This window comes from Artibeus jamaicensis, unplaced genomic scaffold (genome assembly GCF_021234435.1).
Source record: "Artibeus jamaicensis isolate MK-2021 breed Jamaican fruit bat unplaced genomic scaffold, CSHL_Jam_final contig_64, whole genome shotgun sequence".
Classification (NCBI taxonomy): Eukaryota; Metazoa; Chordata; class Mammalia; order Chiroptera; family Phyllostomidae; genus Artibeus; species Artibeus jamaicensis.
In genome coordinates, this window is record NW_026521911.1 from 12,684,700 (window position 1) to 12,706,151 (window position 21,452).

At 39.2% G+C, this 21,452-nt stretch overlaps 1 protein-coding gene across 13 annotated transcripts in view; it reads right to left on the minus strand.

Annotated features, from left to right (window-relative positions):
- Positions 1–6,395: 6,395 nt before the first annotated feature.
- Positions 6,396–21,452, minus strand: part of SYTL2 (synaptotagmin like 2) — a 103,221-nt gene continuing 88,164 nt past the window's right edge. For 9 of the 13 annotated variants that reach the window (XM_053670777.1, XM_053670775.1, XM_053670771.1 and 6 more), the window contains 8 exons: positions 20,529–20,648; positions 19,010–19,179; positions 17,799–17,901; positions 15,570–15,740; positions 13,411–13,489; positions 10,520–10,619; positions 8,293–8,498; positions 6,396–7,482 (listed from right to left, as the gene is read on the minus strand). In XM_053670777.1, coding sequence (XP_053526752.1) covers positions 7,337–7,482; positions 8,293–8,498; positions 10,520–10,619; positions 13,411–13,489; positions 15,570–15,740; positions 17,799–17,901; positions 19,010–19,179; positions 20,529–20,648 — 1,095 coding nt within the window. In that variant the 3' untranslated portion in view covers positions 6,396–7,336. Of the gene's footprint in view, positions 7,483–8,292; positions 8,499–10,519; positions 10,620–13,410; positions 13,490–15,569; positions 15,741–17,798; positions 17,902–19,009; positions 19,180–20,528; positions 20,649–21,452 lie in introns of those variants that run through there. The other 4 variants (XM_053670778.1, XM_053670776.1, XM_053670770.1 and 1 more) reach the window with 2 other exon arrangements.

The following is a 21,452-nucleotide window of genomic DNA, read 5'->3' on the forward strand; positions in this document are numbered from 1 at the left end:
AGGAGCCCTGTGATTGGTGGACAGGCCTTCAGAATGCTTTGAAGTAACAACAGCTGGAAGAGCCTAGAACCAATCCTGTCACGTTATGCTTGCCTTTCTAACCAATCACAGCTCTCAGCTCACAGCCGGGCGCCGGGGCTTCACTGCACAGATTCTGCCCCCCGCCTCCGCCGCGCCCCCCAACCCACCCCATTTGTTTTCCAGCCAGCGCCGGGGCAGAAAACTTGACTCCATCTAATTTCTGGTAAGACTAAATAAATCAAGCTGGCTGTGCCTATTCTTCCTTCCTCGCTACACTTCAGCTGTCATTAGGATAAATTACTGTCTTTGGAAACACAGCTGGCTCCTTAAAAACCTGCAACCTATAAATTCCAAGTAGCAGTGGGACTCTGAGAGCCAGGACCCTGAATGGCTATGAGTTTGCATCTGTAGTATTTGGCACAGTTCAGTAAAAGAGCAAATTGCAATGGATTTTTTTGCTGTTGTTCTCCATAGCATTGTCCCCAGGTGTGAATAAATACTCTTTATTAGATATTCATCACTCCCTCACTCCCTGTTTTTACCCTTACCAAAATAAGGTTTTAGAAGAAAACTTAATGATGTAGATATGATAAACATTAAAACAGGACAAAATATCCAACTGAAATTTACCATTCATATAACAAAATCCATTCCAGATGAATTAAATAGTTAAATGTAAAGAGTAAAAATCAAAGTATTAAGTGGAAACCAGAAGAAAATAAAGGTAACCATAAAAGTTCTGGGTTAGGAAGGACCTTCTTAGCTTAAACATTATGTAAAAGATGAGTAAGGAAAAGTTTACTTAGACTTTGTTGAACATCTAAAGTTGTGTATAGTTTTAAATATTACGTGACCTCTGAGATCGTTCCAGTCTCTCCTTCCTTTGGACTTGCCTGACGTTTTACTCCCCAGCCCAAACCAACCACTGGAGTTCCCTTAACCAACCAGCTCTCTGCCCCTGTCTGTAGGTTCCCTTTGCCTGGAATGCTTTGCCTTCCTTGTTCCTTGTTACTCTCTAGTAGTTTGTTCAGTATTTGACAGTTAAGAATGGTCTCTGTGAAGCCTTTCCTGGCCCCAATATGTAGAGTTGATATGTAGAATTGACTGCTTACCTCTTTTAGTGCATACAGTGCAGCCTGTTTGTACTTCTAATTGAATGTGTCAAAACCTTACTGCACTCACTGTTTATGTGCCTGCCTCCCCCTATTCAACCCTGAGATCATTAGGAGTAGAGACTGCATGTGTTTTATCCATGATGACTAGACCAGTGCCTGACACATTGGGAAAACTCAGATAAATGTGCGTTGAAAGCAAAAACCAACTTGAGAAATTATCCACCATAAATAAAACAGACAGCAGATTTTTATTTTTATAGAGAGCCTGTGAAAACCAATAAAGCTATTTAACATCTCACAAGAGAAATCAACAATTAGATTCACAGATAAAGGGACAGAAAGGGTAAAGAATTGAACCCCATCAATGATCCAATAAATACAAGATAAAATTAGATTTCAAGTAGTATTTTCAGGACTGGCAAAGGTAGAGTGAGCTAGGTATTGTCTTATACTCTTGATGAATGTCAGATGACAACATGTACTGAGAACTTAAAACATTTTTATGTTTTGGTTTTTTTTTTTGACTAATGATTGCCCTTCTGGAGAGATCTTTGCTCAGAATATTATCTGAAAGAAAAAGTTTTACACAAAGTTTTTCATTGTAGTGTGCTTTATAACAACTAAAGTTGAAAACCTAAATAAATGTCCCAAGAGAAAATATTAAGAAAATTATGATATTTTCACATAACATTATTCAGCCATTAAACTTGTTTACAGGCAATTTAATGGCATGGAAATGCTTATGTTAGGAAGAAAACTGAATGATCTTAATGCTATGAAAGCTAAACATAGAATGTTTACAATTCCTGTGATCTGATCACTGTCTCTGGTGTCAGATTTTATCTCTCAAGTCAAAATGATAAGGAAAAGGCCCGGGTGTTAGTATAGATGTTGAATGGATTTTTTATGGTTCAGATTTCACTGGGAGCAAAACAGATCTGAGAATAGTTTCAGATTCCCCTTTGGTCTCAAAGGTCAGGCTGTCATGTCCCAAACCCCAAATCTCTTGTTTCCAGAGGAAAAGCAAGGTTGAGGACTGAGAACATTTCCTGAACTGAAATTATAAAAATATGGCGGTTTTATGAAAGTGGGTTCCGGAGGCTTTAAAAAGCTGTGAATGAAACATATTTGTGCCCTGGTTGCTGTGGCTCAGTGGGCTGAGCACCTGCCTGCGAACCAAAGGGTCACTAGTTCAATTCCCTGTCAGGGCACATGCCTGGGTTGCAGACCAAGTCCCCCAGTAGGGGGTGCGTGAGAGGCAACCGCACATTGATGTTTCACTCCTTCTCTTTCTTCCTCCCATCCCCTCTGTCTAAAATAAAAAATTAAAATCTTTAAAAAAAATAAATATATTTGTAACTTTTCCCTTCTTCACTTTTCCTTGAATTTCAACTTTATAGACTGAAATGGAACTTGTCAAGTTGAGGCAAGTGACTAGAAAATTAGAATAGTCCTCTTAAGTAGAAGGGTCAGACATAATTGAAAATTTTATATGCTGATTACCTTATATGGTCTGATATAGTTTAGTGAATTCGCAGAATATATGAAAAATAAAAAGAAGAAGCCTGGGGAAATATTCAAAATTTTATCAGCAGTTTCTTAAGGATGAACTATGGATGTTTTCCCTCCTCCTTCTGCCTAAGTGCCTTGCATATAGTGGATGCTCAAGTGTTATTTGTTGATTAAACAGAGTTTCCACGTTTAAATCACTTTATATTTCTTCTGTTTAAATTATTTTAAATAACATTAAATCATAGATCTCTTGTTAAGGCTAAGAATCTCACAAGATTCTAATCAATATTTACTTATTGATTTATCAACAAACATTTGCAATGTACTGAGGGGGGCTAGATGCAAAGTATACATTAATAAACTGGATACCATGACTCTTCAAAGAACTTATAGTTTAGCAGTGATGACTTTGGGGTCCTCTCTACCAAAAGTGCCTCTCTACCAGGTTGTTCCCTTTGTTCTACCATTTTTTCTCAGCTACTTTTGAGCTCCAAAGTAACCAGTTTATTCCCTTCCCAGAGGTCCCTGTGAATAAACCTTGGTCAGTGTTCTCCCTACTGGTGACCAGTGAGTCCCCTCTACTTGCCTTTAGATCTTTTAATGTCTATCTCTTTTTTAATTTAATTTTATTTTTATCCACTGCCTAGGCACGTGCCCTGGCTGGGAATGGAACCCGCAGCCTTTCGGGGCACAGGACAACATTCCAACCACTGAGTCATACCCGCAATGATTCTTTTTTTTCAAAAACTACTATTAGAGTTCTTCTATATATCCTACACAGTACTAGGCATTTGTACATCTTCTCTCATTTAACTATAACAATCTTTTTGAAAGATATGCACCATTACCCACATTTTAGGTTTACAGGGAACAAAGAAACTATAGTGCAGAAAGATTAAGCAATTTGCTCCAGCTCATCCAGAGAGTAGGTGATAGAGCCAGATGCAAGCCCAGATCTTTTCTCTTTCTTTTCTTTATTTAATCTTTATTCCATTTCTTACATTACCTTTTAGTCCCCTTGTACGTGCCTCTCCCCAGCAGTCAGCACACTGTTGTCCTTGTCCATGAGTCTTTTTTTCCTTTTTGCTCAATCCTTCTATCCTTTAACCTCCCCCCCCCGCCTCACCCCAGCTAGCTGTCATCCTGCTCTCCATCCATGAGTCTGTCCCCATTTTCCTTCTTAGTTCAGTTTGTTCATCAGATTACACATATGAGTGAAATCATATGGTATTTGTCTTTCTCTGCCTGGCTTATTTCACTTAACATAATGTTCTCCAGGTCCATCCATACTATTGCAAAGGGTAAAATTTTCTCCTTTTTATGGCTAAGTAGTATTCTATTGTGCAAACCCAGGTCTTTTTGATACCAAAGCCATTATCTTTAGTTCATACTTCATTCATTTGCTCATTTATTCACTCATTCAGTTCGCATACCAAGAAACTATTATGTCCAAGGTTACAGTCCAGCTCTTAAATGATAACAGCCTAATGATGAGACAAATAATAGAAAAACAGCACTTCAGTGATAATTGCTAACATAATTATGAATAAATCGGACACATCACTCCTCTCAAAGAATAAAGGTAAGAAAGCAATGATCTGAAGTCCGATCCTGCATCCTGACTGAGCTACTCAATGTGGTAGAGTGAGTCTTCTTGTGAGGCTGAAGGAGAATCAGGTCTTTTGGAACAAGTCCCAAAGAAGTAGAAGGAACATTCTGTGATTGGATCAGACATCTGGGGGCATTTATTTTGTGAAACAAACTAGTGAAATTAGTGAATAAACATGGGAGGGAGTGGAGACAGGAGAAGAGATGGGAGAGCAGTCCCAAAGCAGAATGGGAATGAGAATACAGGTGAAGGCAGATGTTCAGGGTTTTTACTTGCGTGGTGAATTTGGATGACAGGTGTGTAAGGAAGAGTCCAAGCAAGTTCCCTGGTGCACACAGCTAGGTCTCTATGGAAGAATTTAGCCTAGGCTGACAGTAATCATGCTTTTGGTGGATTCCTAGGCCATTCGAACAGGTCATGGGGTTCTTAGGATCCTCTTCACCCACTTAGAAGCTCCAGCAGTCATGGTTAATGGGAAATTTAGGCCTCTCTGGAATCAGCAGTGACTATGAAATATTACTTCATTTTTTTTTCAATAATGGAATTTGGAAGTGTTTTCACTTAAGGGAGACATAAATTACAGCTCTTGATTTCTTCAGCACCCATGTCTATACAACAGTCCATTCTTCTGATAATGGATCACTTCTCCCTGGCCACAAGGTGGACTCAATTCCAGGCAGGGTCAATCACAAGATCTTGCTCTACCTATTGCTGGCCCCATGAGTGGTTCAATAGGTGGGGACATGACCCAAGCCTGGCCAGTGTCTCCCAGAGATCTCTCAAACTGAACCTCAAAAAGAGAAGTACTTTCAGCCAAGAGATTGCAAGGCTCTCTCACACCCTCAGAGATAGTATCTAAGTTTCTGGTTCCAGCCTGTGAGTCCCATAATAACCTAGGTTCCCACGATACATTTTTAATTCTGAGGGCTAACAATATACTTCTAATAAATTCCCCCTTTTGAGCTGATTTCTAGTTGGGTTTTCTGAATTTAAAAAATAAAAATGAGAGGCAGGAGGAAGCCCTAAGACATGCAGTGAAGGAGATACCTCTAGTTTTAAAAAATATATTTATTAAAGTTTTAGTGGGAACATTGCTTACAAGTCTCACTGGCTCAAGTCCATCAATGTGAGTCCACTAAAGAATTCAGGTTGCCCACACTTTATAATGCACGAAAGTCCCATTTAGCTTTCCTTTTGTAGCCAGGTGAGATTTAAGGCTGTGCTTTATATTTTCCTTTTCAGAAAAAGAAGAGACATGAAATCTCCTTGATGTCTTGAGGCAGTTGGAAAGTGCTGTGGCGGGCACAAGGAGGGTGTTTCTGTCACTCACTCTAGCTATTCAAGGAAGCAGGAGTCCTAGTTCGAGATGGGGATATACTAGAACCAGTTTCATTAGTGCTTCAGAGCTGGCTGGCTGCTGGGAGGTGGCTAAGCAAGTAACTGAAAGAAAGGCTAATGAAGTAGCTTGTGCCTACTCCGAAGTGGCAGGAGCTGGAACAGGATTTGCACTTCTGCTAATGTTCTGGGTAACTTTGGAGATGTGCCTCCACTCAGCTCACCTTGCCCCTCCCCATGGTCAGCACAGGAAGAGGAAATAGAGTTAGACTAAACACCCCCCTAAAAGACCTTACCAGACAATGGGAAAGGTGTTGGTCCAGGTTAGTTGCTCTTATTGATAAGTATAAGTGTGTAGAAGGGTCTAGTAACTGTTTAGGGGAGGAGGCAAGCACTCTATTGTTTTCAATGACATTTGTTGGTTGCCTGCTATAAGATCTGACACTCCCCCACAATTCAGGCTTCTTCTGTGAAATCAGTTCATGTTTTGAGAAAGGCACCCTAGTTGGGTCTTAAGGGAGGGTGGTGCCTTGTATGTTAATATGGTCCCAAAATGTCTCTGTGGAAAACTTCTCAAGAATGAAAATTTATCTTCAAAGCTTTTCAACTCCTTTTTAAAAGTAAAAACTCTGAATAAGATAGCTAAGACCGCCCACTTAGAGGAAATAATGTCCAGAGCTGCAGTAGAGACTGGAGAAATATTAGCCTAGCAGAATTTCTTTAGCCTTGCTAGGGAATTTAGCATTTAGGATTCATAATATGAAGTATTTGATTTAAAATAAAAAGTTAAATTAATTTGAAAATACATTTGAATCATAATAATTTATTCTAAGGGTTTTTACAAAATATTTTATGAAAATTATACATATGTAGGAAGTATAATATAATTTAACCATTTACATTCTAATTAAAACTTTGTTGCAAAGTGTGTCATTGACCACGGTCATGCTTTCATAAAGAAGAGTTATAAGAAAAACAATCTATATATGCAAGGTTTTTGGGTTTTGTTTTCTTCTACCTACTCTGTTACGAAGTACAGGCTTGAGATCTATCTCAGGAGAAAATTAAGCCAAAAAATGAATTCCACCAACGGCCAGTGGGTGACACCAAAGGGCGTTTGAGACTGTTAACACTGGGAGAAGGGAAAGCAGTTTCTCAAGACTCCAAATGCATGCAGTAATTTCAGTCTCATTGTCTTAACATGGAATTCCATGTTTTAATAGAGATTACTGAGTAAATGGATGTCTTGTGGTCAAATTCTTTATCATCATTGGTACTCTGCCTCCCCCATATTAGTATCGTTTTGTCATTTTTCTCCACAGTCTACGCATTTTCATTTCTTATAAGGATTCTCAGTAGTCAAGAGGCAGGCTCTCCTACATGTAGCACAAGACTGGGGCGGGGGGGGAGCACATGATGGCACTTGGAAACTTGTCCCATTCACAACACCCCACCTTTAATTTTTCTTGCAGCTTTTTCTGTGAAGCAACGATTGGATTTTCCTAGCTTTCTGAAATGTCTTCTTTAACATTGGAGTCACAAATGCATTACATATTTGGTTATTATTTAAATCTCTTGGGCCTCATAACCAAAGAAGACCTGCGGGTTGACTTTAATACACTGTGTGGCATTCATTAGTGCCGATGGATAAGAGGTGAAGATCTCTGCTCACAGAGTCAGATTTTCGAGACCACATTCCACCTGGTTAGTAGTGTTTGGTGGAGGAGCCAGTGGATTTTTGGGGTCACTTGGAAATCTTAGCAATCAACAGCATTCTGAGAGGCAGGGTTGCTTCAATCCAAGTGTTGGGGGAATTTACCATCTTTTCCCAGAGAGCAACTTCCTCTGAAGTAGAGTCCATCCAATCCACTTCAGTACCGTAGCTTTTACCTGAAAAAATAAACAAACAAATGAACAAACAAACAAAAAAAATAAGGAAGCATTGTATTAAGGAAGGAATATTTCCTTGGTGGGGGGGAAGGAGCCACTAATTATAATCACCGATGGAAGTCATCTAGGAAGAGTTTTAACATCCCCAGGAGGGCAGATCTGGGACCCAGTAGAAGAAAGAACTGTTGAACCATCTGAGAAGAGTACTCAACAGCTAGATGACAATCTGTCACAGGCATAGGGGAGTGGGAGGAAGGATTCCCCCGTTGCACTGGAAGTGACACTAGATGAACCCTAAGGAAGTGTGGTTACAGCTTTAGTGTTGAACAGACTCAATTTTGAATCATGGTCCTGCCACTTATGAGCTCTGCTAATTTTTTAAAACCTCATTTGTTCTGGAGATAACATCAGTAACTCCTCATAGAATTGTGAGGGTTAAGTGAAATAATGCAAATAAAGCACTCAGAACAGTGACTAGTGCTCCATAAATGTTAGCTACTATTACTATTCGTAGCACACTTTTAGCTATGAAGGGTCATACGTGCTTTTTCAGAGAAGAGTTGTGATGAAAGCTTTTCTGTCCCCACCACAATAAGGTAAGCACTATGTGGAGAGACTCTGCATCTTGTTAATCTTTACTTCCTGAGTCCTTAGCACACACAGCCTGACATTCCTTCACTGGTTCATTTATTTCATTACCCTTAACAGAAATAAAATATCCACTCTCATTGGGAAGAAGCAACACAACAAATCTCTAGTGTCTCCAGAAGCATTTGGCTCAGAGAAGATTAAAAATGTAACAGATATTACCTGTTCCAAAGCCAATCCGAAGACCTCCCAAAAACTGGTTGGTTAATTTGTAATGGTCCCAGACAGTAAGCTCCACACAGGCCTCCGTGAGATCTTCAGGCCTGAACCCGTCATACACCATGGTGTGGTTGAAGACAGGGTTGGTGGTTTTCCCTACAGCTCTTGTCTTCTGGCGACTTTTCCTACTTGTATCTGGAAGGATGGTGCTGCAAATGGAAATATTATTGTGAGAGCATTTGAATACGATAGTGAGCATTTATGCTTCTAGCGCACTTCAACACAGCTACTGAGGATAGAGTAGAGAAATTGTGCTGACAGGGTGCGGGCTTCCCACTGGAAAGTCTGCGCATCACAGTGGACTAGCCTTGCTTTGATCCTGACTCTGCCCCTTAGTGGCTGTGTGTTGTAGGGAAAGTTACTTAACCTCTCAGATACTTGCTTCCTCATCTATAAGATCAGAACAGTAATGCCTACTTCATAAGGTTAACATTAAAATTACACATTAAGCAAATAACTTAGTTCTGCATTTAGTGAGTACTTACAATGTAGCAATTGTTTGAGGATTCCTTTAAAATTTGGAAGTACAGTCTATTGCTGATTATCTGTGATAGCCTAAGGAATTAGTCTTACACAGAATTGGCAAAGAATATAAATCTCTCCAATTTGTTAGATTGATTTTGAGAATAAATTATATATCTGCAACTGTTTACATTTAATTTGTGGTAATCATTGCATTAACTTTAACCAATCATGACTCTTGTAAAGTCAAGAAGGTCTGACTAGTCTCAAAATAGGAGATGGACCCTATTTTATCAGCTGAGGAATTTGACCAGCTGATATCTGTGAAGCATGCACTGCCTTTGTGTTTTATTGATGGTTTCTTTTGCTGTGTAGAAGCTTTTTAGTTTGATGTAGACATTCCTTTATTTTTGCTTTTACTTCCCTTACCTTTGGGGTCAAGTTTAAAAAACCTCTCTGAGATCAAGGTCTATAAGTTTAGTACCAATGCTTTTTCTATGTATTTTATTGTTTCAGGTCTTATATTCAAATCTTGCATCCATTTTGAGTTAATTTTTGTATGTGGTGTCATACCCCGAGGCTCGCTGCAGCCAGCTTTGCTCATTATTCACAACAGCCAAGACGTGAAAACAACCCAAGGGTTCTTTGATGAATGAATGGATAAAGAAACTGTGGCACATTTGTACAGTGAAATACTACTCAGCCATGAAAAATGATGAAATATTGCCACTTGCAACAACATAGATGGATCTTGAGTGTTACCATGCTAAATGAAATAAATCAGGTGGAGAAGGACAGGAACCATAAAATTTCACCCATATGTGGGATATAAAGCAACATACAAACAAACAAAACAAACTCACAGACACGGATAATAGTATAGTGGCTACCAAAGGGGAAGAGGGGTGGAAAGAGAATGAGGAAGATAAAGAGGGTCAAATAGACGGTAATAGAAGTGCAAGCAATGCAATATACAGATGATGTGTTACAGAATTGTGTACTTGAAACTTATACAATGTTATTAACCAATGTCACCCCAATAAATTCATTTTTTAAAAGAACATGTATAGAGAAAGCCATAAATAATGTCACATAAAATTAAACAGCTACAGCTGGATTTCTGTAGACTCTATATAGATAAAGTTACTGAGAGGGAGCTAGGATGGCACACTAATGTCTTTAATTACTATTTACTAGATACCAGGCATTTACATGTTTGACAGAGAAAAAAGTTTGATAGTTAAGAACCAAAATTGTCTAACGCTCTTATGAGCTGTTAGCTGAGGTCTGTTTAGCAAATAATTTTCCAGATATTTGCAGGCTGATGCCAAAGGGCTTTTGCAAATGGGCCACAAAATAGGTCCTTCGCTAAGGAGCCAAGGGGTAGGGCAGCCTGCTGTTGGAAATTCATAAACTCTTTAGTACTAAACCTTGTTCCCACCAGATGTGCCCCCTAGGAGGCACTGCATATCTGTGTATGTGGTCCCTGGTTTCATTTTTATATGTGCCCTCTCATCTTTATGATTTTAAAACTATATGAAGCCTTGGGGGGGGTCATGTCACAGATTCCCCTAGCTGTCTCAAGTTATTTCATTTAAACCGTGGACGATGAGTTTCAGCATCACAGATACAGAGAACTAAAATCAACCAGGAAAGGCCAGGCGGCTGTAGAAAGAACTGAGGGAGGCAGCGTTATCCATGCTGTTACCATTTAACGAAAGAGTTTAGATGGCTGCCCCTCAGCATTGGCAGGTCAAGGCATTCCTTCACCCAGATATGCACTTCTCCAGTTGTAGGAAGCTTTTTACCTATAAAAGAAAAAAAGGGAGAAAACAAAATTTTACTACCAGTCCTTCTCTTGGCAACACTGCATCTAAAGATGCCAACCCAAAAATGGCCTAGCCCAGAGATACAGCTAGTGCTTGATGACATGATCCTGATTGGTTGGATCTGTACATCCTTAACTATATCTGGTATAGTCTGGCTGTGCTCAGCTCAGGCAGCTCTATGAAAATAAATCGTGTGATTCCAAGTACAGAGTATGACATCATTCCTGCTGGGTTTTGCTTGGCTCAACAGGATCAATTATAGACATCAGCTCTGTGAGTCATCCATTTACAGCTGTATTCAAAACCTCTCCGTGAAGTGCATATACCTTTCAATCACCGATGCTAATATCCATTGGTGCTGGCAGGAAGTATTTGAAACATATTACTGTAAAATAACCAAAACAAGTACTGGCTAAAGTGTAGTTACTCTTCTTGTAAAAAGTAGAATGTAAAGAGCTACACATTTTATAAGACTATTGTATATACACGTAATAGTGAATGTTATGGATAGGCGATTACTGGGAAGTTGGTTTGGTCCAACATTTTTGTCTAGACTTGGTGCACCTGGACAGAGAAATACTGCCATATTTTTCTGGATGAGTTAACCCAGTCAGTCAACCATACAAGGAGTATAAGAAATCTATGCCCTTGGGAAATGTTCACCATTAATCTAGAGAGAGTAATTCAATAACGACTATAAAAATGAAAAACTGAATGAAATGCCAAGTTATTACTATACTGTTTTAGGAGATAATGTGATCAGTGAGGATGAATATAGTCAGGAAAAGCTATATGGGGAAGATAGGATGTCATCTGAGACTTGGAAGGGCTGAGGAGAAGATCATGACAATACAGAAAAGAGAAACTACATGAGTGAAAACTCAGACAAGGTGGGGCCCATCCCAGCACACAGTGTCCGGGTGCCCACCACCAAGAAATGCCAGTGAGGAGAATGGGAAGAGACTGGCAGAATTTCTCTGCATGTTGACCATAAATGATAGGATACAAATTATATATAAAAGAACCTGCCTTTTAGAAAGATCCAGAAGTAACAAGATAGTGGTTTGGCAGCCCTTTTGGCCTAAAGACATGTTTGCTTGCCCTCTAACTTTTTTTTTAAACTGAATTAAAATGTCTTTCTCTAGTTCTGTCACTGTCCTCAGCATCCATTATGTCTTTTATCCCACAGCTTCACTGAATGGTTGCTGGAAGCATTTGCATGTGCAATCCCTGATTTCAGCCATAACATTCACACAGAATCTTAGGAAGAATAACTTGGGGAACTTGCTTAGGAAATGAGAGGGGGGCAGGTATTCATTTCCTGCTTGTCTTTGCCCCTTAATGGGGCTGCAGACCTGAGGACCTAACATCAAGAATTAGTAATCTTCAGGAAAGATTACAATTAGTAATCAGCAGGGAAGAGCTTTTTCTCCTGATGAGACCTTAAGAGTGAAAGACCACGGAGCTTTAATTTCTTAGGGGTTCACATGAATTCTTCCAATTCCCACCTGTGAAAAACAACACTCAGATTCCATTCTTATCACAGCACTGTCAGTAGGTCCAAATTCTGTATACAGGAAAGGCCATTCACATTAGGAAGACACAAAGTTTTGGGAGAGTGAGGTGAAAGTTAAAATAAGAACTGGAAACTGGACTGGAAAAAATGAAAAATTTGATCATAGAAACAGAAAGTAGAATGGTGTTTACAAGGAGCTGGGGGGAAGGCGGGTGAGGGGAGTTATAATTCAGTGGCAGGAATGCTGAGAAGGAAAAAAAATACATCTACTAAGAAGGGCTCCTGGTGTCTAACTGGGATCAAATAAAAAAGCAGACTCTAGCAGCCATTTCTGCATAGGGACCTCTTGCACAAACTGCCTGCTTGCACTGTGTTTCTGCCATCTGAGCCACTCCTTATAAAAGTTTCCTGAAATCCTATTTCAACCAACAGGATTGAGGATTTCACCATCCAGTTGAAGCCCTGCGACTCAGGCCAATCAGAGCAACTTTATTCTGACCAATCAGCATGGTGCCTTTTGGACCAATCAAACTGTGAATATTTGGAATCCTCATTTGCATTAGGACAGACCAATTAGGAACCAGGGGTGAGGACTTCTGTTCATATAAGCCAGCTCCCCTCTGGCTCAAGAAGCACATTTTCCCTTTCTACCCAAAAAGAGAGACTGTCTCCCTGGCTGAGCTGAAACACCGGAGATGTGTTGTCTGAGCAGAGCAGAGCCAATCACATCACTGAGTTGTAATTCAGCTGGAGACAAGGGGCGCAGAGAACAGCAGATCACTGAGGAGCAGAGCAGAACTGTCTAGCTGGAGAGGGGCTTGGCCGCAGAGTTTTTCTACAGCTATGCTGTATCACAGTTGACTCTTGACTCTGTTTTGTACTGAGTACAGTTTTCTCCTTCACTGCACCCTGAATTGGGAATTCCTATGGGTGTTGAACTGGTGTCGCTGGCCATCAGTTGACAATGGTTAAGTCTTGGAGACCTGTTTCACAACAACGTGAGCATACTCAACACTAGCGATACACTTAAAAATGTCTAAAATGGTAAAATTGATGTGTTTTTATCACAATAAAACAAGGATTTTTTTAGTTTACAACTGTGAATTGACTCATTTGGTCTATACAATTATTAGGTTAGTAAGTTTGTTTAGGGCTTCACCTTTGAAAAATATCACAGAACCCAAAGAAAACCTTGGAGAGTGGGGGGATAAGGAAAGGGCAGGGCATATGTCTGGACAGAAAATCACTACATACCAGGAACTGGCTCAGGAACATACTGGAGAGCTAACTTCATTTCACCTCTGTTTTCTGCTTCAAGGGCAACTGGTGCTGTCTGGAAGAATGAAGGAATGTCAGCAGGTGTGAGACAAACTGTTTACCCTGGTTATTGGTACTCTGTTACGGGATATTATCTGCCTCATTTCTGGGACAGTGTATCACTCCTCAGCACCCTGGATTAAAATTTCCCTCCCCATCAAACCTAGGCTGTTACTTTTATACCTGGGAGAGCTATACTGTGTATCTTGAAAAACCCTGCAGGGTACCCAGAACACACTTTAAGGCCTTTTAGTCTCAGAGACAGTGGAGAAGTCAGAATGGCTTTCTTAGAGATGGGAAATGTGTTGTGGGATGCCTTGTTTTTCATAAAAACACATCTCAATCTTTCATCCAGCCCATAAAACGATGTATTTATATTGCCTTTCTTCGAAAGAGTAAGAAGAGCATGGGAAGGTAGAGATAGGGGGAAAGCCAAACATCACATTGTCTAAGTGGCATTAACCTGGTTATTTCAGGCCAAAGGAGTAGCTGTCTATATGAATAACAAAGACTGGACAATAATTTTAAAATGTATATCTGTTACTTTCAAGTATATGAGAGATGGGTTTACTTTCAAAATCTGGTCCTGTAGAGCCTTATTTCTAAAACATGGCCAAGCATCAGAAACCTAAGACAAGTTAAGTTAAAAATGAATACTTTTCACAACTTCTGAGAAGTTCAGTGAGATCTAACAAGTCTTGGGTAGAGCTAGAAATAAGTGCTACAGGTGATTTTGATATGATATTTAGGAAGCCTTAAAGGAACTGTCTTATTATGTATATACTAAATAAAAGCTTGTATTAATTGTTTTATGTATCAATTGCAGTTATGGTGGACTAGCTGGGATCACACCAACCCCCATACCTAGAACAAAAATCAATTATAAAGTCTACTTGAAAGTGCAAAAAGATTATTAAGACAGACAGAACTCAAACAGACAAGATGTTGGAACCTGGCATTTTTCTCTGTTTTCCACTTTGAGGCATTACCTGATTGTTAAGTAGTGCCAAACTGAGAGAATAAAAAAGCCTAGCAGAAAGAGACTAAGAATCTGAGCAGGGTTTTTGGGGGTCTCATAGCACTGGGGAGACAAAAATTGAAGTCCACAGCCAGGTAAGGAGGAATGGTCTTAGATAATATTCTAGACCAGTGGTTCTCAAAGCATGATTCACAGGCCAGCACCATCATCAGCTCCTGGGAACTTGCTGGAAATGCGTATTCTTGGGACCAGATCTTACTAAATCAGAAACCTTGGGGATAGGGCCCAGAAATCTATGTTTTAATAAGTTCTTCAGGTGAATTAGAATCATGCTAAAGTTCGATTCCTTCCCTGGGCTTTTCATTTGGAGCCCCTGAAGGGTCACAGCCTAAGAATATGGGTAAACAAGAACTAGATTGACCACAAGAAAATGGAACTTCACCTTCTAGTCAGTTCATTCCCAGACTAGATTGAGATGGTCTGTCCCTATTCCGTGTGTCAGACACAAAAGTAAATTCTCTCAAATTATCCCTGGAATTTTTCATATACAATGTCCAGCATGCAATAACAAATGAATAGACATACTAGGACAAGGAACCTCGTATGTCCATTCATTTAATAAACAAACAAAATAAATAAAATGAATATGTCCATTCAGAGTAATAAATAAAATAAAATACAGTTTAGATAAGACTCACAAAAGTTTAAGATACTGGAGTTTTCAGATACTTCAAATAACTTGGATTAACATATTTATAAAGGTAATGTCAAGAGGGAGAATTTTAGCAGAGAAGTGGAGTTTATAAAAAGAATCAAATGAAAATATAAATCTGAAAAATATAATAATTGAGAACTTACAGATGGGTATCACAGCAGATTAGACATAGCAGACAAGAAAATCATTGAACTGAAAGATAGGTTAGCAAAAAACAGCCAAACTACAGCATACAGAGGGAAAAAGTGAACATACAGAAGAGAGGAGAAGAGACATAGAAAAGAGAATGATCCCAAGCTATGGATAAGTATTCAGAATTAAAATGCACTTTTATAGTAGCTTTCTCCTTCCTACACACCAGGCCTCCAACCAACCAACCAACCAAAAAACTCTTGAACTTACCTTCCGCTTCAGAGGATACCACTTCAATTGTTTATTCTGCTTGTTGTCCCAGTCCCAAGTTTCCAAATCAAGTTCCACTTCCCCTAGAAAGCTATTGCGTTTAAATGTATCCCGATGCCATACAGACAGGTTCAGCTTCTGTGTCTTTAAGGTTTGCTTTTCAATTTTATACTGCAGTTCAAAGAAGGAAATTCAAGTAGTGAATAATATTGCTTTATGCTAGAGTTATGACACAGAGATGAAAAGTCATCTGTGCAAACCAGATTTTCTCATCTGTTAGGTTCCAGTCTCAAGAATATTGCAAAGTCATCGTATTCTAAGGGTCTTGTTTCCAAGAGCTAAAATCCATCTTTCACAAAAGCTGATTTTCTTTGCCCCTTTGGAAAAAGCAAACTGTGGCTCAAATATCATAGCTAGTAATAGCTCTCTAAAACAAAAGCCAATTACTAAATTTTTACTGGATGTTTTTAGTTCTAACTAGGTAGAACATAAATCAAATTTAGTCTAAAAATACAAATGAAGTTTAATCCAATGGTCTGTTTCCTATCTAAGGAAAAGGTATATTTTTCAATGTACTTTACTTTTTAGAGCATTTTCAGACACACAGCAAAATCAAGTGCAAAGTACAGAGAGTTCCCATGTACACCTGCCCCCCTGTGCACCCAACATATCCAACAGGGACAAGGAATTTTCCAAGAAAAGATGTACTTGTTTTTTTCTTCAAATGGTCAAGTGGAAAATATTTGGCATCCTAAAAGTTTTTTGTCTAAAATACAGTCACTCCTTGATTATATGTAATCATGGAAAGGATAATAGCACTTCTAATCTAAAAATAATCTCTATTTGGCTTTATGATGTACTACCGCTTGAACGTCCATTTTAGGTGTACCAGACTTGTTTTTCTCTGAGTTGACTATTTAAATTATTCGGCTTTTTGTGAGTGTAGGGCTGAAGTAGCTGACCCAGAAGTAGCCAGGATGCTGAGGCATATCATTGTCAAATTGTAATTAAAAACTTACTGCAGAAAATCCACAAAAAAATTCACCCATGAGTGACTGAGAATTAATTTAATGCAACTTCTTTTCTCAGAGGTTAACCAAATACTTGGACAGAATTTTTAGAAAGAGGGAATGAATAATATTTCTATTTGTAGCTCTAAATTATCTGTTACTCATGAGTAAGATAGCAGGGTGCAGTTCTGGGGAAAAAAGAATATAGGTATTTGAGTCAGGTACTTTCATCTATCCCTCCATCTATCCTCCCAATAAACATTTGAGTACCTATCCCAGACACTGTACCAAAAGTCAATATTTATTTAGTGTTTAATGTATATTCATCTCTTTATATATTCACAACTACAGAGACCGAGAATGTTAAAAGGTGGGTATTATTATCTCTGTTTTGCAGGTGTGAAGTGCAGACAGATTAAATCATTTACCCAAAGGCACTCAGTTTTAAAACAACACAGAATCGGTCCCTGCCCTCCGGGAACTTACACTTTCACCAGAAAGCAGATAAACCAATAAAGTGCTGCTGAAAGTTGATATAGCCCATTATAAAACAGGAAAACAGGCAGCAAACAGCAGGGGGACTATGAGGTTAAGGCCAGCCACTAATAGGAAGAGGTATTTAAGGCTGCAGGAGGTGGTTGGGATAGAATGTGGGGAAGAATACTCCAGCTGGAGGAAACACGAAAGTCCCAGCAGTGTGAGAAAATGTAGTTCTTCCAAAGAACAGAAGGAGTCAGGGTATCCTGGTCAGACCTGTGACTGAAAAGGCGAGGCTGGAGCTCAGGTTGTGAAGGGCTTGGTGTGCATGTTAAGGTTGGACTTGATGCTAATGGTGATCAGAATCCTAAAACCCTTTAAGCAAAGAAAAACTGCAATCCGTTATGCTTTTGAATCATTCTGGTTGCAATGCTCAACATCATCAGGTGTGTATCCTTGAGCGAGGATACTTTATTTCTCTAAACTTCATTTTCCCCATCTGTGAGGTACAGATAATAACACCCGCCTGCCAGGGCGTGTAGAAAGTGAATGAGATGATGCCTACAATATCCGTGATATACCACCTCATACAAAGCAGTTTCTCAGAAAATTTTATTCCTTTCCTTCTCGTCTATCGGTAACTGACTGCATCTGTAGAGATACTATCCAAGACGACATGGCTAATTACACACACAGGCAGGTCACCATTTAGGATGTTCCTAGGTAGGGAGTTCATAGATACCCGCAGTATCTCGTTATACACAGGATTCAAAGTTTTCTTCACTACGAGTGTTTTCTTCTTGCCCATTTTGCCCTTGTCTGGTAACAGGTAAGTCTTCACATATCTAAAAAGAGAATTAAACAGACAAGAAGGTCAGAGAAATTAAAGGGATGTTTAGACCTCTACTTTTAAAAATGCATTGGAAATGGACAGATACAATTCCTTCATGATAATGAGAAAAGCAGTAAGTAATAAATGTTCTCACCAATGCCTTTATACTTAAAAGTTGAAAGCCATTTCAGTGGAATTGATCATGAATTCCTTACTTTGGCATTATGTAACAGGGGGAGGGGCCAACAGACCTCTAACATAGTGCTCAATGCACTGGCTTTTTTTTCCTATTAAGAAAGGCTTTGGTATTTGCAGAATTATTTTTAAAAGTTTTTGTTACTGTTTTGGAATAAAATTAATCCTGGCACACACCTAATTCAAGCCATATTCCATGCAAAACAAACAAACAAAAAACACCCCGATATTGAACTCAGTTCTTAAAGAAAAGAAAAGAAAAGAAAAGAAAAGAAAAGAAGAAAGGATTGGGGTTATGCTAGCAAAATGACCACGAATCAGACTTCTACGTAGGCATAAGTGGGGAATAGCATTCAACTTTTGCAAATAAACTGAAATGCAATTAAACTTGTGATTTCAAAGGTGAATTGGTAATCCCCCTTAAAGTGCTTCTGTAGAATACAATTCAAATATGGAAACTCCCTCATTCAAGAATCTTAACTAATCCTGCACCACTGAACATTGTGTCGTATGCCCACATGTCCCTGATTTTAGAGAAAATTTGAGTGATGTGGAAAGAGACCAGGGTCCAGGGTTCAAGCCCTCATTCCTCCTTTTGCTGCTGACCATCTGAATTTATGTAAATAGGCCGCTTCTCTTATCTGGCCCTTGTTTCCTTATCTATAAAAAGAAGAAACTGGACAGTAGGACCTCAGAAGTTCCTTCCAATTTGAGACCATGTGCACCTCTGATGTTTTTGCAATTAAATAAGTTTGGCATACGAACATACAAAGTAAATAAAACAGCATTCCTCTCCACCCGATGTTGCCTTTCAAACCGTCCTTTTAACAGAGTCACACACAAACCCTCCCTTCAATTACTCTCTTTCCTTCCCAATTTCGACAAGATTAACTAAGAGAAGGCAGTGACTCCAAGTGTGTACTTACGAGTCTGAACGCTGTTTTTTCATGTCTGCGGCTGCTAAGTCTTTACACTGGGCCACAAAGATGTGCAGCTCCTTCAGGGAGTCCACATAGTCGACTGCGAACTGAATGCTTCCTCTGACTTCCAGGTTGCCAAAGTCCCCACTGTAGACGCTCATCACACTGCCGCTCACCTGAAAGCATTGGAAACATGCAGTGTTGGTCTCTCTCTCCTTCTTGTGCTCAACACAGGGATCATGGATATAATCATTGCTTGCCATTATAAAAGCAGCTTATTTTATATGGCATAGAGACACACCAACACACAACCTGACATGATATACGTGACATGACTAGTGTTCTAAAGAAAAAAAAAACTGCCCTAGGAGGCACAGAAGAAAAGTAAAATGCAAAGTTATTTAGATGCGGGCTCATTTCACAGCAGGGTGCTTTTATGGTGAGGGGTTTTTCAGAAGTCCATTTTTAGGCATGCTTCGTATTGAAAATGTTAAAGAAAGAGGATGTGAGAAGCCCCAGGCACACAAATCACAGTGACACTTGCTCTATCAAATTTCCAAGGCACTAAAAAGGAATTTTACTATGTTACTCATCCGCTGAGTCTAGGAAAATGCTTACTGAGCCATATGCTTTTAGAGGTCAGGAAGGGTAGAAACAAGATGATTGATGAAGGGAGTTTAAAGCCTTCCCGAGACTATACGTTAGATTGTTGTCAGCAGAAATTAAATAGGTTCTAAAAAAAGAAGTTTGAGAAATGTGAAGCTAGTAAAAATTTTTTAAATAATTCACTTTTTTTACTGTAGAGGCTGGTATGGATTTAAGCACAGCTTTATTGTTTGTTTAGCACACCTCTCGAAAGAGGTGCACGTGTATGTATATCGGAGAAATATCTGGGTTAGTGTATGCAGGTATATTTACAAATATATATTTCTACACATATGCTACATGCACACAGAATTACCTCACTTTACAAAGGAAGTTCTATGTGAAGGCAAACTTTCTAAATCAAAACTGAGCAACCACACTTAGAGGGCTTTGTTTTTAAAACCCTGTTCAGAATCTTTTCATAAGACAAAAAATCACTGCTCCTATTCTCTAATGTGAATCAGTACTTTTACCTCATCAGGCTTGCTGCGTGGGGGGGGGGGGGAGAGACAGAGAGAGGTACGATTCCATACCTGTCAATGGTACATAAAAATATTTCTGGTATAAACAGACTTGATCACAGTTACCCATTTTTTTGCACAGAATAACTTAGTGGTTCATTCATTTTGTTGGTAATTTAGGTTTATTTTTGAAGTCCTTAAAAATCATATTGATTTATAATGGATATGAACTCTTATGCTCACACACACACACACAGGAGGAGTTAGCTGGCCAGAAGCTAATGGTGGGCCAGAGGCAAAAGCGCATGCCCTTGGAATCGGAGACCGACAACAGGAGGCCGTTTTGCAGCAGCGGGAGCAGGGCAGCAAAGGGTTCACAGAAGCAGTGGGCTATTAACACGGAGCCTTTGTTTACATACAGAAGACAAGGACGTCATGCCAGAGGAGCTGCTAAGATTGGTTAAAGAGCTGGGGCTCTTCTTGTGTCTGCTGAGCTGGTAACTGCTTTCTGAGGCTGTATCTGTTTCTCTGTCATCGCTCTACAAAACAGCATATAATATATACACAATTTAAATTCAGAATGAGTCAAGATTAGAATCTGTTCAGATAAAGACAGTATCTTGGTATCAAATTGACCTATGGCATTTCCCAAGGTCAAAGGACACGAGTGTAATTGTCAAGGAATGGGATTCAGGATGAGGTGGGTGGTCTGCCTGCCTTGGGCCTCACTTACGGAGATGAGTGGGGCTTAGTTACCAAAATAACTGTCATTTTGGGACCTACAAGGTGGTCCCAAGATGCTACAGAGGACAGTACTACTGTGACCTTCTTGTTACTGTCTTAATGTTACATACACATGTTTCTTGGAGAACTTTATGGATCCAAGTGAGAAATTAACTTTACCCAGGCAGTAAGTTCTAAGTTTTACTGTAAAAACATAAAATGTCATGACTAATTCCTCTCATTATTAACATAGCCTTAACTTCCCTAAAAATCAAATTAAACTGGGAAAAACAAATGGCGGTCTGATCTGTTCCAACTAAAAGTGATACAGTTAAACAATTTTAAACCCCCTCACATGTATTTCTGTAGTGCTCTTGTGCTCATCTTTTTGTTGCTCTAGGGAAGTAGATTAAATCATACATTCTACCTACATTAGATTTTAATACATTTTTGGAAAAATATAGCAACAAGATGCTTATTTTATAATATTTAGGTCAAGAAAGAGGCAACAATAAATTTTATTATATTTAGATCTAAAGATTTTTAGATGGTAGTCTTAAAAAATTCATGGTTCCAAGTGAGCTCCTTTGGAAGTTAAAGCTTACAGGGCAGTTCAGTGC